Here is a 17842-nt window from a genome sequence, read left to right as displayed (position 1 = left end):
TGCATTGTTCTATCTTTTAACCATTTGATGATCCAAAATCCAAACAGGTTCTTTAGCCAAGTTCCATGGATATTAACCATCGATAAAACAACTTGGACTAGGGTTGCTCTCACATGTTTCTTAACCTGTGAAACATGAAAGGTGAGGTGCACTCGAGATCCCTGTGGTAATTGTAGTTGATAAACAACCTTTCCTACTCGAGCTTTAATAACAAAAAGGCCAAAGTATTTAGGAGAGAGTTTCTAATTCAACAACCTCTTAATAGAATAATGTCGATATGGTTGTAACTTCAGATAAACCAATTCTCCTACACTAAATTGTCTGTCACTCATGTGTCTATTTTTTTGTTGTTTCATCCTATCATGGGCATGCTTCAAATGGAATTGCAACAATTTTCTAGTAACTTATCAGTGTTGGAGGCTCTTGTCCAAAGTGGCTACTGGTGATGCTCCAGCAAGGTAAGGCATATAGTGAGGTAGAGGTTGACCATACAAGGCATCATAGGGAGTGACTTGGATGGCTGAGTGGAAAGTGGAGTTGTATTACCATTCAACCAATAAAAGCCAATACTACCGATCACTGGGCCTCTCCCCAAACATGCATCTTAAATATCCTTCGAGACATTGGTTCAACACCGCGGTTTGGACACCAGTCTCAAGATGATAAGCAGTGAAAAGTTGTAACTTGGTTCCCAGCCTCCTGAACAGATCCTACCAAAAGTTGCTGATAAATTTTTTTCCCTATCTGAGACAATTAAATCAGGAATCCCATGCAGTTTATGAATGTAGTCCATGTACTCTTATGCTATTGCGATAGTAGTGAAAGGATAGGAGAGGGCCAATAAATGACCATACTTGGTGAGATAATCTACCACAAAAAAGATAGCATTTTTGCATTTGAAACAAGAGATGCTTTTTATAAAATCTATGTTGATGGATGGCCAGGCCCTACCAGGTACTAGTAGAGGTTGCAACAACCGTGGCTTGGCCACATTCACATATTTGCACCTTTGACATATAGGGCACACTCTTACCCACTTCTTGACATCTCTAATCATCCATTTTCCAATACAATAAGCTTGCCATTCTATTCCTTGAAGTATGAACCCCAAAATGTCCCCCAATAAAAATAGCATGAAAGTGCTGGAACAACTCTTTCTTGAGCTCTTTAACATTTCCCGTCACAATCTTCCCCTTTCTCCTTAGAAACCTCCCATCTTAGGAGTATTTAGGGTGCTTGGTGCTATGGTGTTGAACCTCCAGACAAAGTTTGTTAACCTTCACATTAGACTGATAATATGTTTTCACCCTAGATAACAAATTAGAACTAATGGTAATGCCAAAAAATTATAGTAAGTGCCCATGCAATAAATACTAGTTTCTAGATAGTGCATTAGCTACAGCATTGCTCGAGCCTTACCTATACACCACTTCGTAGTTGTAGCCCAACATTTTAGCCACCCAACGCTACTAGAAAAGGGTAATTGCAAGCTAGTCAAACAGAAAATGAAAACTTTGGTCGATAGTTCTTCTTTTGAAGTGCCTTCCCACCAAGTATGCACAGGGATTTAAATAACGGTCGCGGTCGCGTTTTCGGTCGCGTTACGTTTATCGCGGTTGCGGACATAACGGATGCTATTGCGGTCATCGCAGGTGTCGCGGTCGTGAATTTTTTTAAAATTCGCACAATTTATTGTAAAACATTCCAAGCCTTTTCCACAACTTCATTACTCTCTTTACTCTCTTCAGTAACCAAGGGCTTAACTTGACCACTTAGTTCTCCAATTTTACCGACTATTGCATGGCTTCCACGTTGTTCTTTACACTTGTGCACGTGTAAATCAAACAAACTCCTCTTTGTTCTTCACTTAAATTTTTTTATCAACAAATTCAACGTTTCATTACTTGAAAACACAGAGGAAATACACCCCCAAACTACTTTTTTTCAAAAATATTTCAGGAGAAAGAAAGTGAGTGCAAGTGTGCAACAGTTGTTCTGGTTTCAACAGCAACATGGATATTGCTTCAGCCTACAAGTATATCAGTTCAACTTCATCACTGTCGCTTCATGGCTCATCATCTTCATCCTTGCTTCACTTTTCCTTTGGGGAAATGTTCTCAAGCTTCTCGGATGTTCAAAGTCTCTCATTTATTTTTCAGGTGGTCATACAATCGGCATATCCCATTGCCCGGCTGTTTCGCGTCGGTTGTACAATTCCACTGGCCCCCGCAGAATCGACCCAACCATGGACAGCAAGCACGCTGAAAACCTCAAGATCTTAGCTACTACTCACTCTTGCTCAAAAGAAGGGGTGGGCTGTGAACCTAAGCTAATTCTTTTCTCTATTGTACCTGAACGGAATCCCCAACCTTCATCTCATCCTTCAATCTGATACTGCTTTAACCACTGTAACGGAAAATAACGGGAATAGCGGCCCGTTATTCCCGCAATTGGCCGTTACCCGTTAAATTGCGGCCGCGATCCACCGCTATTGGTGTGACTCCGCTTCATACCGCTATTTTTAGCAATAGCGATTTCGGACGGCGCCACTACCGCTATATAACGGCCGCTATTCCGATATCGGTCCGCTATTTAAATCCCTGAGTATGCATGTCATTTCTTGACAACCAATAATACAATAAGCATTTCCTTCTCATATATAGACAGAGATTGTGCCTAACCCCAAGGCCCTTGCTGGAGAAAGCCATTAGTCTTTCTTTTTGTTGAAGTACTACTCTTATTCCATACCTTGATGCATCAGTATCCACACAGAATTCAAGTTAGAAATCAGAGAGTACAAAGACCGATGTTAAACATAATGTAGCGGTAACTTGATAACTCCATCCCCAAGCATTTTTCTTAAACAAATTGGTCAAAGGTCTTGTCATTATGGCATAGTGCCTAATGAGTTTGCGATAGTATCTTGAGAGGCCCAAGAAACTCTTCAATTCTTTAATGAAAGTAAGAATTGTTCACTTGCCCACACACTCCACCTTGGCTTGGTCTATGGCCACTGTTACTTAAGAAATGATGTGGCCAAGATACTCTATTTGGACAGTGCCAAAAAAGTATTTTCTTTACTTGGCATAAAGTTAATGCTGCCTTAATATCAAGAAAACTTCTTTAATGTGGGCAATGTGCTCAGGCCAAGTAGTGGAATACACTAGTATATCATTAAAAAAAAGAGCTAGAACTGTCTTATTCAATAATAGCTTAAAAACGGTAGTCATGAGAGCCTGGAAGTTGGAAGGAGCATTGATGAGCCCAAAGAGCATCATTAAAAACTCATAATGGCCTTTATAAGTTTTGAAGGTTGTCTTGTGAATGTCAACCTCACACATTTTGATTTGGTGATACCTTGATATTAAGTCTGGCTTGGAAAAGACATTGACATGTCCCAACTTGTCCAAAAGTTCTTCAATATTGGGAATAGGGAACTTATCTTTGATGGTTAGTTGATTAAGAAGGGAAAGTGGTAGTTTATGCTTCCAAAAAACTAAAGGTTCATAAGCATAACTACCCAACCCATGATTTGGAGTTAGCAGCGATGGTGTTCACACTTAAGATTTGGCGACACTACTTGTATGGTGAGAAGTGTACTATTTATACTAATCACAAAAGTATCAAGTATTTACTTATCATAAGGAGTTGAATTTACGACTATATGATAGAGTATCACCCTACAAGGCCAATGTGGTAGCAGATGCACTGAGCAGGAATTCAATGAGTGAGCAAGCTTTGTTTGCATAACTAAGTGTAACAAGTGATGAAGGATTGCTTTTGGAGTGTGACCAACATTGTCAGAACGGATCAAAGAGAAGTAAGCCTCAAATGAACAGTTGGCGAAGAGGGTCCTCAAATGAATAGTTGGTGAAGAGGGTTCGCTGAGTGGAACAATGAGTGCCAAGGGACTTTGCACTTGACAATGAAGGGATACTCTGTCTCCGTGAAAGATTTTGTATGCCAAGAAATAAGGAGTTACAACATGTTATCCTCAGGGGAGCCCACAATAGTTCATATGCAATGCACCCAATAAGTAACAAGATGTACCGTGACCTTCGCGAACTCTATTGGTGGCCTAGTCTAAAGCGAACTGTTATAAAATTTATAGAGAAGTACCTAATTTTCCAGAAGGTCAAAATAGAGTATCAGTATCCTTTAGGATTGCTTTAGCCACTCAAAATTCCAGAATGGAAGTGGGAAAGGATCACCATAGATTTTGTGTCAGACTTGCCATTGACTGCGACTAAGAAGAATGTTATTTGGGTGACTATAGATCGCCTTACGAAGAGTGCACATTTTCTAGTTGTTCGCATGAGCTATACTTTGCAAAGGCTTACAGAGATTTACATTGCTAAGATAGTGAGACTGCATAGTATGTTAGTTTCCATTACTTCAAATCGAGATCCTCAATTCACTTCGAGATTTTGGAAGAATTTGCAAGAAGCTTTAGGTTGGAAGCTTCAATTCAGTATTGCTTATCATCCTCAAACAAATGACCAATCTGATGAGTAATACAAGTGTTGGAAGGCATATTGCGAAGCTGTGTTTTGGAGTTCACATGAAGTTGGGAACGTTACTTAACATTGACAGAGTTCGCCTATAATAATAGTTTCCAAGCACGTATTCAAATGACGCCTTTTGAAGAAGTATATGGAAGGAGGTGTCAAACACCCTTATGTTGGACTGTGTTGGATGAAAAGTGAATAGATGGTCCTAAGTATTGTTTCTAGTCTATGTCACTCCAATGACTAATGTGATCTCTGAAACTTCTGGAACTCCTGAGCCGAGTTCGGGGTGTCACACAATCTCATAACCTATCCAAAGAGATCCTGAATCGAAACTTTAACAATATGATGTTATATGTTCAAATCCCACATTAAAAATGTATTTTGTATAAAAAGATAAAAACATCCTTATATTAAAAAAAATTATTTAAACTTTTAGTCATTTTTCAATTCCAGTGATGATAACAAGTAAATTAAAAGCTAATTTTGATATATAACTTTCATTATTACATCTACTTATTTCTAATGATTAATATTTTCAATTGAGTAACACAATTTTTTCTTTTTTAGAATTTACGAGTGAGTTAAAAGATAGTTAATGGCATGAGAATTAGACCTCATATGGATTGAAGAAAAAGAAAAATATGCATGCACTTGACTTGATTGCTATCAACCATGGAAGTAGATGTTGTTGCCTTTCGTTATATTATTGTAGACAAACCCAGCCTATAAATCAACTAATTTAAGTAATGGGTTGATTATTGATATTTGCTCAGTTATCATAATCTAGTAAATATTCCAATTCATTTACTTTTCCCATTTGGTTGAAAAGAGAGAGAAAAAAAGAAACTTTGAGTAGTAAAGGAGAATTTTTTTCTCCTTCTTTTATTCACATTGGAATTGATAGATAAGACATGACAAAATTTTGGGCGAATTATGAAAAGATGCAACAAAGGGTTTGTTCCAAATTTTTGCTACATAGAAAGCAAATGAATTTATTGACAATGAAATGAAAATTTTAAGGCTTTGGCCAAAAATAAAAATGAAGAGGCAAAAGCAGCAAGCAGGGCCATGGGAAGTAAAGAATATATATATTTTTTCCCTTTTTCTTTTGTCACATTTGAAATTTTTTATTGAAGAAAATAAAAGGAATATTGATTTCATTTTCACACATATAAATTAGAAGTCAGAGATACTCTTAATCTAAGTGATTAAATGATAATCACCAAATCATTCCCTAATGTTTAGGAGTAATTTTTGAGCTTCAAATTCCCATATTCATGCATGAGGTTTATGAAATGCCTCCCCAAAAGTTCCTCAAATTTGACTTCAGCATTATAAAGTTCTCATAAATAAAAGTAAAATTCATTTGTACTAAAGTGGATTTTTTTAAGAAATTTTTTCTATATGAGTGTAGTATTATGATTCTTATTTTTTTTTGATATAATGTTTAAAATTTCCCATAGCCCCTTCAACCCTTCAATAAAAGAATTATGCGCTTTAACGCACTCAAATCCACTATGCGCTTTAATGCACTCAAATCCACATCTTCTTGCACTAACAGTAATACTGATGCCAACTAAGTTAAGACTCAATCTGCCACTAAATTGAATTCTTAAATTGCTTTTACTTTGAGGGTAATAACTTTACTAAGGTTTGAGTTATTTGATTTTAAAATTGCTTTTTTCAATGTAAAAAAGTTGGAAATTATGATTCTTACATTTGACTTCAAAATTTGTTTATTTTAATATTACTTATGATTGCAATAATATTATTTTATTAAAAAATATTTTTGAAAAATAATTAGAAACAATATAAAAACACTGAATCATAGTAAATTTTATGAAAAGGAAAAGAAAAGAGAGTTATTATTATTATTTTAATACAAACAAGTTAGAAATGGTGGCCAAACATTCATAGCACCCAAACAATCAAACACGTAAAGCCAAATAGCTTTTGCATGCATCATACGCACTTAACCTAAACATCATTTGGTGGTCAATGAATCAAATACCCACTTCCCTAAAAAAAAGCATCATATTCATAAAGATCCATATAAACATATTTCTTTTTTTTTCACTATTTTTTAAATATATTTTTTTCTCTTATTCTATTATTAAAGTGAAGGTTATGAGAATAGTGCTGAATCTTTTTGCTTAAAGGATAAGGCAATCGAAATTGAGAGTCAGTGCAGCCCTTATATTATTGGTATCCAAATTTGGAAAAGAAATTACAGATATTGAAATTCCGACTTTAAACTCATCATGGGTTTCACTTACTTTGTTTTGTTGCCTATAAAAGGACCATTTCTCATTCGTGAAGTTGGCAGCCTAAGAGCAAAGTAGAGAGAGAGGTAATAGAGAGAAAAACAATGGGAGGCCGATCGCCATTTGCAGCTTTGTTTAATGGGTTGAACACAATGAAACCATACCTTGCAATGGTCTCCCTGCAGTTTGGATATGCAGGGATGTACATAGTCTCCATGGTTTGTTTGAAGCATGGAATGAGCAATTTCATACTCGCCACGTACCGACATGTCGTCGCCACCATTGTCATTGCACCCTTTGCCATTGTTCTCGAAAGGTTGTAATGCCACCTTGCGGTTACGATTTAAACCGCAATGGCTCCTCTATCACGAACGCGTTCATATTTCTTCAACTCCCTTAACCTTATCGTTTCTTTCCATTCTTTTATGCAGGAAAATAAGGCCAAAGATGACCCTCCCTGTCTTCCTCAGGATTGTAGCTCTTGGTTTCCTAGAGTAATGCTCTAAACTCCCTTCCTTTTGTATCTTCATGCAAATAAATGCATAATTTCATGCATACATATAATAAGTAATTAAACATTATTAATGGGATGTTTCAGGCCCGTGCTTGACCAAAACTTTTACTATTTGGGGATGAAGTTAACAACAGCAACATATTCATCAGCTTTTGTCAACATGCTTCCTGCTGTTACCTTCATATTGGCAATGATTTTCAGGTGAGAAAAAACATGCCATTGCACCCCACATCAAATAGCTTAAAATTTTCCATCAAGATATTAAAGGAATTTATCGGTCGAATTCAGGTTAGAGAAGGTCAATGTGAAGAAAATAAGAAGTTTTGCAAAGATCATTGGAACAGCAATTACAGTCATAGGAGCAATGGTGATGACTTTATACAAAGGTCCCATTATTGACTTCATCAAGTCAGGGGGAGCAGTTCACCAAGGAACCGCCACCGAATCCGCAGATAAACATTGGGTTACTGGCACAATACTGCTTCTTGGAAGCATCTGTAGCTGGGCAGGCTTCTTTATATTGCAAGTGAGTCCGAATCCGATGAACCCTTGAATGAGAAAAAAAAAATAAAAATAAAATAAAGTTGATTGAAACTACTTATGTTTGATCTAATGCTTTTGTTATGGTTTCTGGTTCAGTCCTTCACGTTGAAGAAGTACCCTGCAGAGCTATCCCTTACAGCATGGATATGTTTCATGGGGATGATTGAAGATGCAATTGTGTCACTCATTATGGTTCGCGACCTAAGTGCGTGGAAAATCGGGTGGGACTCGAGGCTACTCGCCGCATCCTACTCTGTAAGTGCCCCCTACATAGCCTTTTTTTTCTTGGCAGCCATGATCATGCACATGAAACAGATATATATCAACAATTCTAATATCAAAATTTGTGATTGATCAGGGGATAGTGAACTCCGGGATTGCGTATTACGTGCAAGGAGTCGTGATCAGGCAACGAGGGCCGGTTTTCGTAACATCTTTCAGTCCTCTATGCATGATCATCACTGCAATACTAGGGGCAATTATTTTAGCAGAAAAAATCCACCTTGGAAGGTATGGTGCAAAGTGCAAACAACTTGATCTTTCATTTGTTTTTGATAAATATTGACACCAGAAGCATATATTCTATTCATCCTGGGATGATAATAACAAAGTTTACAAATTAAAACATAATAAATTTTGCTGATAGTGACAGAATTGATGCATTTTTCAAGTAGCTTCGTTTGCTTTATTTAACCATTAAACAACTTAAATATCTTATTCATTAGTGGATTCTCCATTGTTTTTCTCATTATTTTTCTTCTTTTTTCATAATTTCAGCATTCTTGGAGCTATTATCATAGTCACGGGCCTCTACACAGTGGTGTGGGGTAAAAGCAAAGATGGGGAAAACTCGGAAACAGATGTGAAATGCAATGGCCTGCAGGAATTGCCTATCACAGGCAATGCTAAATCAATCACTGATGATGATGATGATATTAATGGACCTACCAAAACCTCTTCACTCAAGGAACATAAAAAATATTCCCTTCCAGGTGTTTGATTAAATTCCTAGCAGAGTTGCTCTTCCCCCAACCGATAAAAAAAAATTAAAAATCACTATTTAACATCCCTTCCCCTCTCTATCTCTATAACTGCTCTGCATCTAATGTAATTTAGCTAATTATGTTTTGATTGTTCTCTTGAGGCTTCTGAACTTGGTGCAGTAAAAATTAAAAACCATGAGTGGTTTGCCTATGTTCTTTGTCCAAATGTTTCATTTCCATACTTTTAAGTTCTTTAGCTTAGTTCTCATTATATGCTATAGCAGTCTACTACTGCAAATACCCAAAATAGCAATCAAGCAGCTAAATTTGTTCCAGGTATCTCAATTATTCCAGGTTCATCAATTTTTATATATTCATTGGAATATTTTTTATTTAGCATCCTGATAGCTACATAAGCTATACCTTGATTGAAAATGGCTTGGGAAAGAATCAGATTCCTCGTGTAACTTGCCAATGTGAAGAATATGAAAAGAAAAAAAAGGTTAAATTCTATCTGTAAATTTTACAATGTACTGTGGATTGTTTGGTTATTTTTAGTATTTGTACTTTACAAATTTTAAAATTCCAGTTTTCGTCAAACAGTAATTGTTAAATTCATTAAATAGAGTTTAGTTATTTCTAATTCTAACGTGCTAAACATATAACTATACGTGTAATGTCATATCAGCTTCTTATTTTCACATATTACTCACTAAAAATCTAATTAAATGATTAATGTCTATCATTTGCATGAAGAATGAAATTTCGAAATTTGAAAAGTATAAAAATTTAGAATGATCCAATTGGAGAAAATAAACTAAATCTATAATTGTACGCATAGTACAAGACTAGTAATTGAATTTAACCAAATAGATTTTATTGTTACAGTTTGGGTCAAGACTAAAATTTTAAATTTTAAAAGGTATAAAGATTAAAAATTTGAATTTGAAAAATACTAACTTTTGCAAATTACATGGAGTAATACTAGAATTAAACAAAGAAAAACCATCAACTATTATTATATTATTGTTTTTGAACTAGTGATATATAGGAGGTATAACAGAAAGAGGTAAGAGTCGTGAAAATATTTGAGCATATACATATATGAGCCTAAGTTGGAGTCATGAACCTGTTTCAATTATCAAGTTCATATGAAACCGTTGTTATTTATTTGATTTTATATTGTAGATTCTCTCCCCGGAATCTTGCAATGCATTGAAAATGACAAGTAACAATTATGTTATGAATTTAGATAAGTACAAGATACTAGTGTATTTTTATATTAAAATAAAAATTCAAAGCTTAAAATTTGGATCAAGTGGATTGAGTATTAATTTAAAATAAAACTGAAATTGTTTGACTTCTCTCAATCAAACTTGTTTACTTAACAAAAAATAAGATTAATTCTGATTTCAAATTCACTTATTTTCCCCAAAATAATTGTTTGGTTTTTAAGACTATTAAAATATATGTGAATTGAGTCATCTAGTGAGGTAAATTCACAAAGTTTTTAGCCAAAAGATATCTATTTTACACCCTTATTTGCTATAAATATATTAATTTTTTTTAACTTTTCTTACAAGGTCATTTTGACATCATTTCATATGTAATACAATATTTTGTATTTCATATCTGATATTCGACAGCCGATTCATTAGGATTGCCCTTTTTTAGAGATGGTGGAAAGAAATTGGCCTCAAAATGGAGTATTTTAGCTTGTTTGGAAACACCTATGAATTAGATATAAGACAACATCAAAAACAGAATCTTAGTAATTGATATTGATGGAAAATACGGAAGGAGGTTCAAACATAAGTTTACTGTTCTGTTGTTAAGAATATTTCGTGGGTAGCGTATCTTTCTATTTTAAAAAGCACTATTTGTTTCGAAGAAAAACAAAGAGCAAGAAGCAGTAAGCTATAAGGCATATGAGAAGGTTGGTAATAATACTATTTATAAGTACCATGCATGCCTAAATTTAAGAAATTTGAACATTAGTCAAACAAGTTGAGACAATTGAGAAAAGCAAAAACGGATTCAACTTCGCCTTCTATCACATGCTAGGGGCAGAGAAAACTGATTTGAACTCATCATCTTTATCTTCTCATTTGGGCATTTACAAGCCCAAAGTATGCAATGCTTTAAAAATAAAATTTAACAGGCTTTACTGAAGGATGTGAGGCTCTTCAAAATACATTATACTCCCAACAATCCCCACTTATTTCAAAGAGTAATGGCAAAAATTTTAGCTTTGATATAAGTACTTTGATATACTGTAGTGATTCTAGTATCCTTTAGACCATAAACAAGAACTTAGGTAAATAAGATATAATTTACTGAATAATTGATGAAACTTTGAGTTTCTATGAACCAAAACTAACATTCTCATTGATCACATAACACCTATAATTCATTTTTTAATGCAGTTGTTCACTAATAAGCCATGTGCGCAAAGACGGAGCCAAAAGCTTTTTTTGGAGGGCCGGAATGTCTATTTTTACATTAATAAAAATGCAATTTCAGTATTTTAATAGTCTATATCTTTATGATTTTTAAAGGATTAAATCAAATTTTTATCATTTTTGAGGGGGCCAAAGTGTAATTTATCATTACTAATTTAAAATTTTATAAATTATAAAGGGCTTAAATGAAAAATTTTCCATTTTAGGGTGGCTCGAGACCCCTACCAATCCCCTGGCTCCACCACTGGATGTGTGTGCCTAGATATTCGTGAGTGGTCTAAAGACTACCATAAATCTCATAGAAGTGGCCTCACTTCACACTATTATAGGTCAATCAATCAAGTGTATTCTTCATACCAATACACCACTTATAAATTATATGAATTTGGTTAAGAGTTTTACTTATTCTCACTTTCTTTGCAAGTTCCAACACTATTGACACCATAAGAGGGGCATAACTTTTTTTATAGTACTCAATGAATCAACTAATGATTTGTTATTACCCATATAAACCTAATTCCTAGGATTGCCAATCATATAGGTTGGGTTACAATCATTATTGTTATCACAATTAGGTAGTAGTTCCCTTTCCCCTCGATGTTTCATTTTTTAATTTCTTCCTTAGGGGTCTAGTTAGAGGATCGACTGTAACACCCCTAGCCTATTCCTATCGCCGAGACTAAGCTACAAAATGTTACAGTACAAAACAGAATAATAATAGACATTTAACAAATAAATTGAATAAGAAATCATTAACTACCATTATATAAGTCATTCAGTACAAATTAAACTTTTCTCGAGCTTTATACGAACTTTCATAAGCTCAAAAGTTGACTCAAAATGAATAAGGACCAAACTGCAAAGATTTCAAATGTTCAAAACAATGTTGTGATGTGAGGGAGTTCTTCGTTTTAACGTCACCAAAACAGTTTTTTACATCAAGACATCAATCTGCTCGACATTGCAACGTCATTCACTGTTTGGCCTTATTGAGATGACGGGGTTCCTCGTCTCAATATGACATTAAAGGCCTTTTCTCATCAGGAAACGTGAATCCTGTTTTGGTATATTAAGGTTATTTGTCACTTATTTCATATAATCTTTCAAAATAGCCAAAAGGGTGCATTAAACACATCCTATACCTACTCCAAAAACGTCTAAACCAATATGCCACAATTGGCACCAATTCACAACAAAGATACATAAATCATTCCAAACCATTCCACCTATTTATATCATTTCATATCACTTATCCATTCAAAACAACAAGTTAATTCAAGCATTCCAAACTTATTATAAGTACTTAGCCATATATGCATGTCGAAACCATTTTTAAATCGAGTTTTAGAAAATGGGAATCGACTTTAAGAAAAACGAAAACGGGAGTCGCCACCAATCTTTTTAGGTATGATTGGATCACCTTATAAAATGTTTTGTTTTAAAACATTAATTTTGGTCTACGAAAGTCGAGAAAATGGATTCGGGAGTCGGTTACGTACAAGGAAGGGTTAGCACCCTCGTAACGCCCAAAAATTGGTACCAAATTGATTATCAAGTGTCTTTAATGTCGGAAATTTGAAAGTTTTAAGATGCAAACCTCTTTTAATTAGAATGTCTCAATTTTGAAAATTAAGGCTCACTTATTTCAAACGAGTTAAAACATCACATCCAGTAAGTTAGGACGCAACATTTTAAAACCTTCGAAACTAAGCTCGTCTTTCGAAAATTTCTATCTCGAAACAACAAAACGCCATATCCAGTAAGTTAAGACACTATGTTTTGAAATCTCAAAATAATTGTTTAAGTTTTGAAAACTAAAAATCACTTAGAAGGGTGCTTGACTATTCGAATTCAACAAGAAAAGTCGCAACCCAGTAAATTAGGGCACTACCTTTCTCGAAGTTTCCAAACATCAAGCATTGCCTTTTATTTTTTTTAAAAAAAACCTTGGAATATTATTTTAAATGACGTTTTAGGATGACATATTAATGCATCATGAAACATAGATGTACAAAATATTCTAACATTTCCATACAAACATAAATAATATCATTATGACAAAACTAAATAACATGAACATACGTTTAATGAAAAAAAATCATACTAGGGTAAATATAAGATAATAAACAAATAAAAACATGAGTAAACTAAAAGAAAAACATAATACATGCAAAAATTATACAACAATATATATCATAAAATAACACATAAAAGAAATAATTAAACATAGCATATAAAAAAAATGAAACTATGCACAAATAAGATAAATGACATACACAAAAAAATGAATAAATAGAACATTTACAAATTATAAAAATATAATGCAATAGTTCAAAATACATGAAATGATAATATAATATATATATGCATAGAAAATATATATTTGAAAATAAACTATATAAAAAGGTTAAATATTATAATATATAAAATACATAATCAAATGTATAAAAGATAGGAATAAATATACATATTTGAAAAATGAAGAAATTAAAATAAAAAAAGGTTGAAAAACTAAGATAGACGAAGAATAAAATAAGAACAAACCACAGAGAGTAAGAACGCAAGAGGGAGAGAAATTTGAGTGAATGCTTTCAAGAATTCTTATTGCTTCCCCAAAACTCAAGTCATTTACAATGAAGGGAGAGGCCTCTATTTATAGTTGAACTCCTCAAATCCAACGGTACAGATCAATTATATCAACGGTTAAGATTAAAGGTATCTACAAATTAAATCTCTAAGATTTCAAAATCATATCTTCTAAGATTGCATATCATATCTAAGATTGCAATTATATCTAAGCTTGTATCATATCTAAGATTGCATATCATATCTAAGATTGCAATCATATCTAAGATTGTATCATATCTAAGATTGCATATCATTGAAGATTATATTTCCATATAAGTCAAGCTTGTAGATGGACCTTAAATCTTTTCAAGTAATGGGCCATTCTGATCGGGCCAAATTATATTTGTAATTCTGGACTGAACTTGGACTTCATTTTTTGGGGGGGTTTATTATATTTTTGTTTTTGGACTTATTTTTGGGCCCGGGCAAAATTGAGTGTCTACAATGCATATTAATATACAAAAACTTTAAACATAGGCAAATTAACATCACCGTAAGCACTCAAACAAATTTAACATTACAAATAACTTGACACTCCTAAGTACATGCCACATATAACCGAGTTCAAAATGATCAAAAGGCTACCGGAGTGAAAGATGGATAATGTGAACTCCAAAGTGATTCGATTGTCACACTCTGCGGTTAGTAATCTAAAAATAAGTGAAACCAACGTTAAGTATATCTAATACTTAGTAAGTTCATATGAAATTTAACTTAACTTACCTAAGTATTATATCATTTAATGAATAGGAATTCAAAGGTACACAAAATGATACTACTTTAACATCCTTAAACCTATTTGTACAATCCACAAAACCATCATCAAATTAGCATATTAGTACCATAATCTCAAAGTGTTTATATCATATTACTATACCATTCCAACTCATACGATATTACAACCATGTCAACTAAGTTTCTTATTAGACTTTTTAACCATTCCTTGATCAACTTGTCCATAGCTTTGCCGGATAACTATGATAATTTAATTTTGGATATTCGGGACTGAATTGCTCACATAAGTTGTAACATATAATTTGCTCACATAAGCTGTATAACTCGATTTTTTTCACACAAGTTATAGGTCGGGATTGTTTATATAAATGTTATCTGATGCTGCTTGCACAAGCTGTAGAGAATCCACAATATATGTTGGATCTCAACCATCGAAAACTAAGTCATTGACCAACACCCAGTATGTATCATTTGGGTTTGCTCTCACAAGTTGTAGGTCGAGATTGTTATGCTAACTCTATTCAATGCTGCTTGTACAAGCTATAGAGAATCCGTAACATATGTTGGATCTCAACTATCGATAAAGTAGTCCCTGACCAGCACCCAATTCCTTTAAAACAATAACAGTTTCGTATCGTAACATTTACTAAATTCTCATGGCATTTTTCTTTATACTTTCTTTTTAATCTCTCTAATATAATCATTTATACATATCATTTTACTATATAAACATTTCATAACCATCAATTGCCATGTATTTAATCAAAAACGTTCTATATTACCTACTTTATAATTTAATCCACTCAGTATTAAAACTTAACATTTCCACAACAACTCAACTACAAACAAGATATTAAAACACTTTAATAATTGAAATTACAATAATAAGTTACATACAAAATTACCTAGCAAAAACGACAACTGATAAGGTGTCACGGACTAATCGCAATTTTCCTCTTTCCGCTAATATCTTCTGATTGGTTTAAATTTCGATCTAAATCATAAGTTAATTCAATTATCAATTCCAAACATAATTTAAAAACATATTATAATTATATATCAATTAAATTTCATTTATGGGATATTTCCTCAAGTTTTATGTTTTATTCAATTTAGTCGCTAAAACTGAAATTGTTATAACTTTCAAATTTGAGCTTTAATTTCAAAATCAATCTTAATCTCATCCTTCTATAAACCTTAACAACCTATACTTACAGAAGTTGCATGCTAAATTCAAAATTACGCTTAAGTCCTTATGTATAATGTCGAAACCATTTTTTTTAAAAAAACGCGGGGATCGACTTTGTTTGAAAATGGAAATTAAAACGGGAGTCGCCACCGATCTTTATTAGGTGTGATCAGATCACCCTTGCTTTAATAAAACGTTTTAGTTTATTAAAACGATGTTTTGGTCTGCGAAATTCAAGAGAACAAGTTCGGGAGTCGGTTACGTGCGAGGAAGGATTAGCACCCCCGACACGCCCAAAAATTGGTACCGAATTGATTAGTTAGTGCCTTAATGTCGAAAATTCAAAATCTGGAATGGATTTGAAATACGATCTTTTCTATTAATATCGATTTTAAAATTCTTGAATTAGCTCAAAACGATTGCTAAAGACTTCCTCGTCTCAAGATATCGGAGCATCACATCCCGTAAGTTAGGACACAATACCATGAACTCTCGAGCACAAGTTTGTCTTTAATTTTAATTGGAAATTCGTGTATTTCAAAACTCAAAAGGATATTTAGCTATTTAGAACCAACGAGAGAACCAAAACCCCGTAAGTTGGGGCATAATTCTTCGATGTTCCAAAATACGAAACATCGCCTTAGTTTGAATTTTTTTTGAATAGTAGCGAATTTGATACTTAAACAACGTGTGATTCGTTTGGATTCACATAAAACAATTTATTGGATGAATGTAACAAGGTTTGATTTATGGGGCGATGATATGAAATGAAGTATAGTGCGACATAGAACAATGATTCACGCATAAAATATTCCACAAGCGCATGGCAATAATATGAACACGAGTAAGCAGATTAACGTACATGCAATAGCGATAATTTCACAACATACATTATTTAACATTAAGCTTAATAAACATAGAAATGAAGCATAGTATAAAACAACTTAAATCAAATAAAAAGATAATCTTAAATATGAAATACATATGTAAAAGGTTTAAGATAAATACTATAAAAGCAACTTAAAGTAAATGATAAAAAAATAATTTAAAACCATTAATGCAAAGTCTAAAATAAGTAATATGTAAAAATAAATTTTAAAAAATAATATACATGGTATATAAAAAAGGACAACTTAACATAAATATATATATATAAAGAATAAATAATGTATAAAGAGTTTAAGCTAAAAACATAGAGAAATTCGAAAATAGGTGATCCATACAAAAAAAAAGTTTAAGAACAAACATTCTATAAACTTAAAATAATAAGCTATTCAAAAATAATATATAAAAGGGGTTTAAAATAAATAAATAAAAAGCAAATGTAAAGTGATTAATATATACATAATAATTCAAAATAACTTATGTAAAAAAGGGTTTAAAATAAATGATATGTAAGGTAATTTAAGATAAATAATGAAAATAAGTTTAAAATGAATATTATGTAGCGAGAAATTTAAAATAAGTAATGTACAAAACATTTTAAAAATAAATGGTATATAAAAAAGATAATACATAGAAAAATTTGAAATTGATAATATATATGGAAAAGAAATTAAAGTAAACAATAAAACAATTTAAAATGAATAATACATAAAACAAGTTTAAAATAAATAATGTATAAAGCATTTTAAAATCTATAATACACAAAGCAAAATAAAGAATGACATATATGAATAGTTTTAAAATAAATAATATATAAGTTAATTTAAAAATAATTAATAAGAAGTTTAAACTACATGATACGTAGAAGAATTAAAAAATAGACAATATAATTATATTTTATAATAGTAACAGTTTAAGGGTAATATAAAGAGAGTCATTTGAAATATATATAATATACAATAACTTAAAACATGAAATAACTTGAAATATATATAACAGAACAATTTTAAAGGATTATAAAGATATAAAAAGCTTGAAATAGACTATATGTATACATATATATAATGGGTAAGGAATAAAAAAAATAAATAATACATATAAAATAGATTAAAGTGACATATATACATA

At 32.6% G+C, this 17842-nt stretch overlaps 1 protein-coding gene across 1 annotated transcript; it reads left to right on the top strand.

Moving 5' to 3' along the window:
- Positions 1-6814: 6814 nt before the first annotated feature.
- LOC107951022 (WAT1-related protein At4g08300) lies at positions 6815-9026 on the top strand. The gene is made up of 7 exons (XM_016885901.2): positions 6815-7091; positions 7207-7269; positions 7374-7490; positions 7578-7815; positions 7929-8087; positions 8191-8342; positions 8610-9026. Exons 1-7 carry the CDS (start codon positions 6880-6882, stop codon positions 8830-8832), a joined length of 1164 nt encoding a protein of 387 aa, XP_016741390.1. The 5' UTR covers positions 6815-6879; the 3' UTR covers positions 8833-9026.
- The last annotated feature ends 8816 nt before the right edge of the window (positions 9027-17842 follow it).

Source organism: Gossypium hirsutum, chromosome A02, assembly GCF_007990345.1.
Source record: "Gossypium hirsutum isolate 1008001.06 chromosome A02, Gossypium_hirsutum_v2.1, whole genome shotgun sequence".
In the NCBI taxonomy this organism is placed as follows: Eukaryota; Viridiplantae; Streptophyta; class Magnoliopsida; order Malvales; family Malvaceae; genus Gossypium; species Gossypium hirsutum.
This window is presented reverse-complemented; position numbering and strand designations above follow the sequence as displayed.

Bases quoted from the DNA above. Each gene is read 5' to 3' on its own strand.
- LOC107951022 (XM_016885901.2), top strand. From the start codon at position 6,880: ATGGGAGGCCGATCGCCATTTGCAGCTTTGTTTAATGGGTTGAACACA. The intron at 7,816-7,928 runs GTGAGTCCGAAT...TTTCTGGTTCAG, and splicing joins CAGGCTTCTTTATATTGCAA to TCCTTCACGTTGAAGAAGTA. The intron at 8,088-8,190 runs GTAAGTGCCCCC...GTGATTGATCAG, and splicing joins TACTCGCCGCATCCTACTCT to GGGATAGTGAACTCCGGGAT.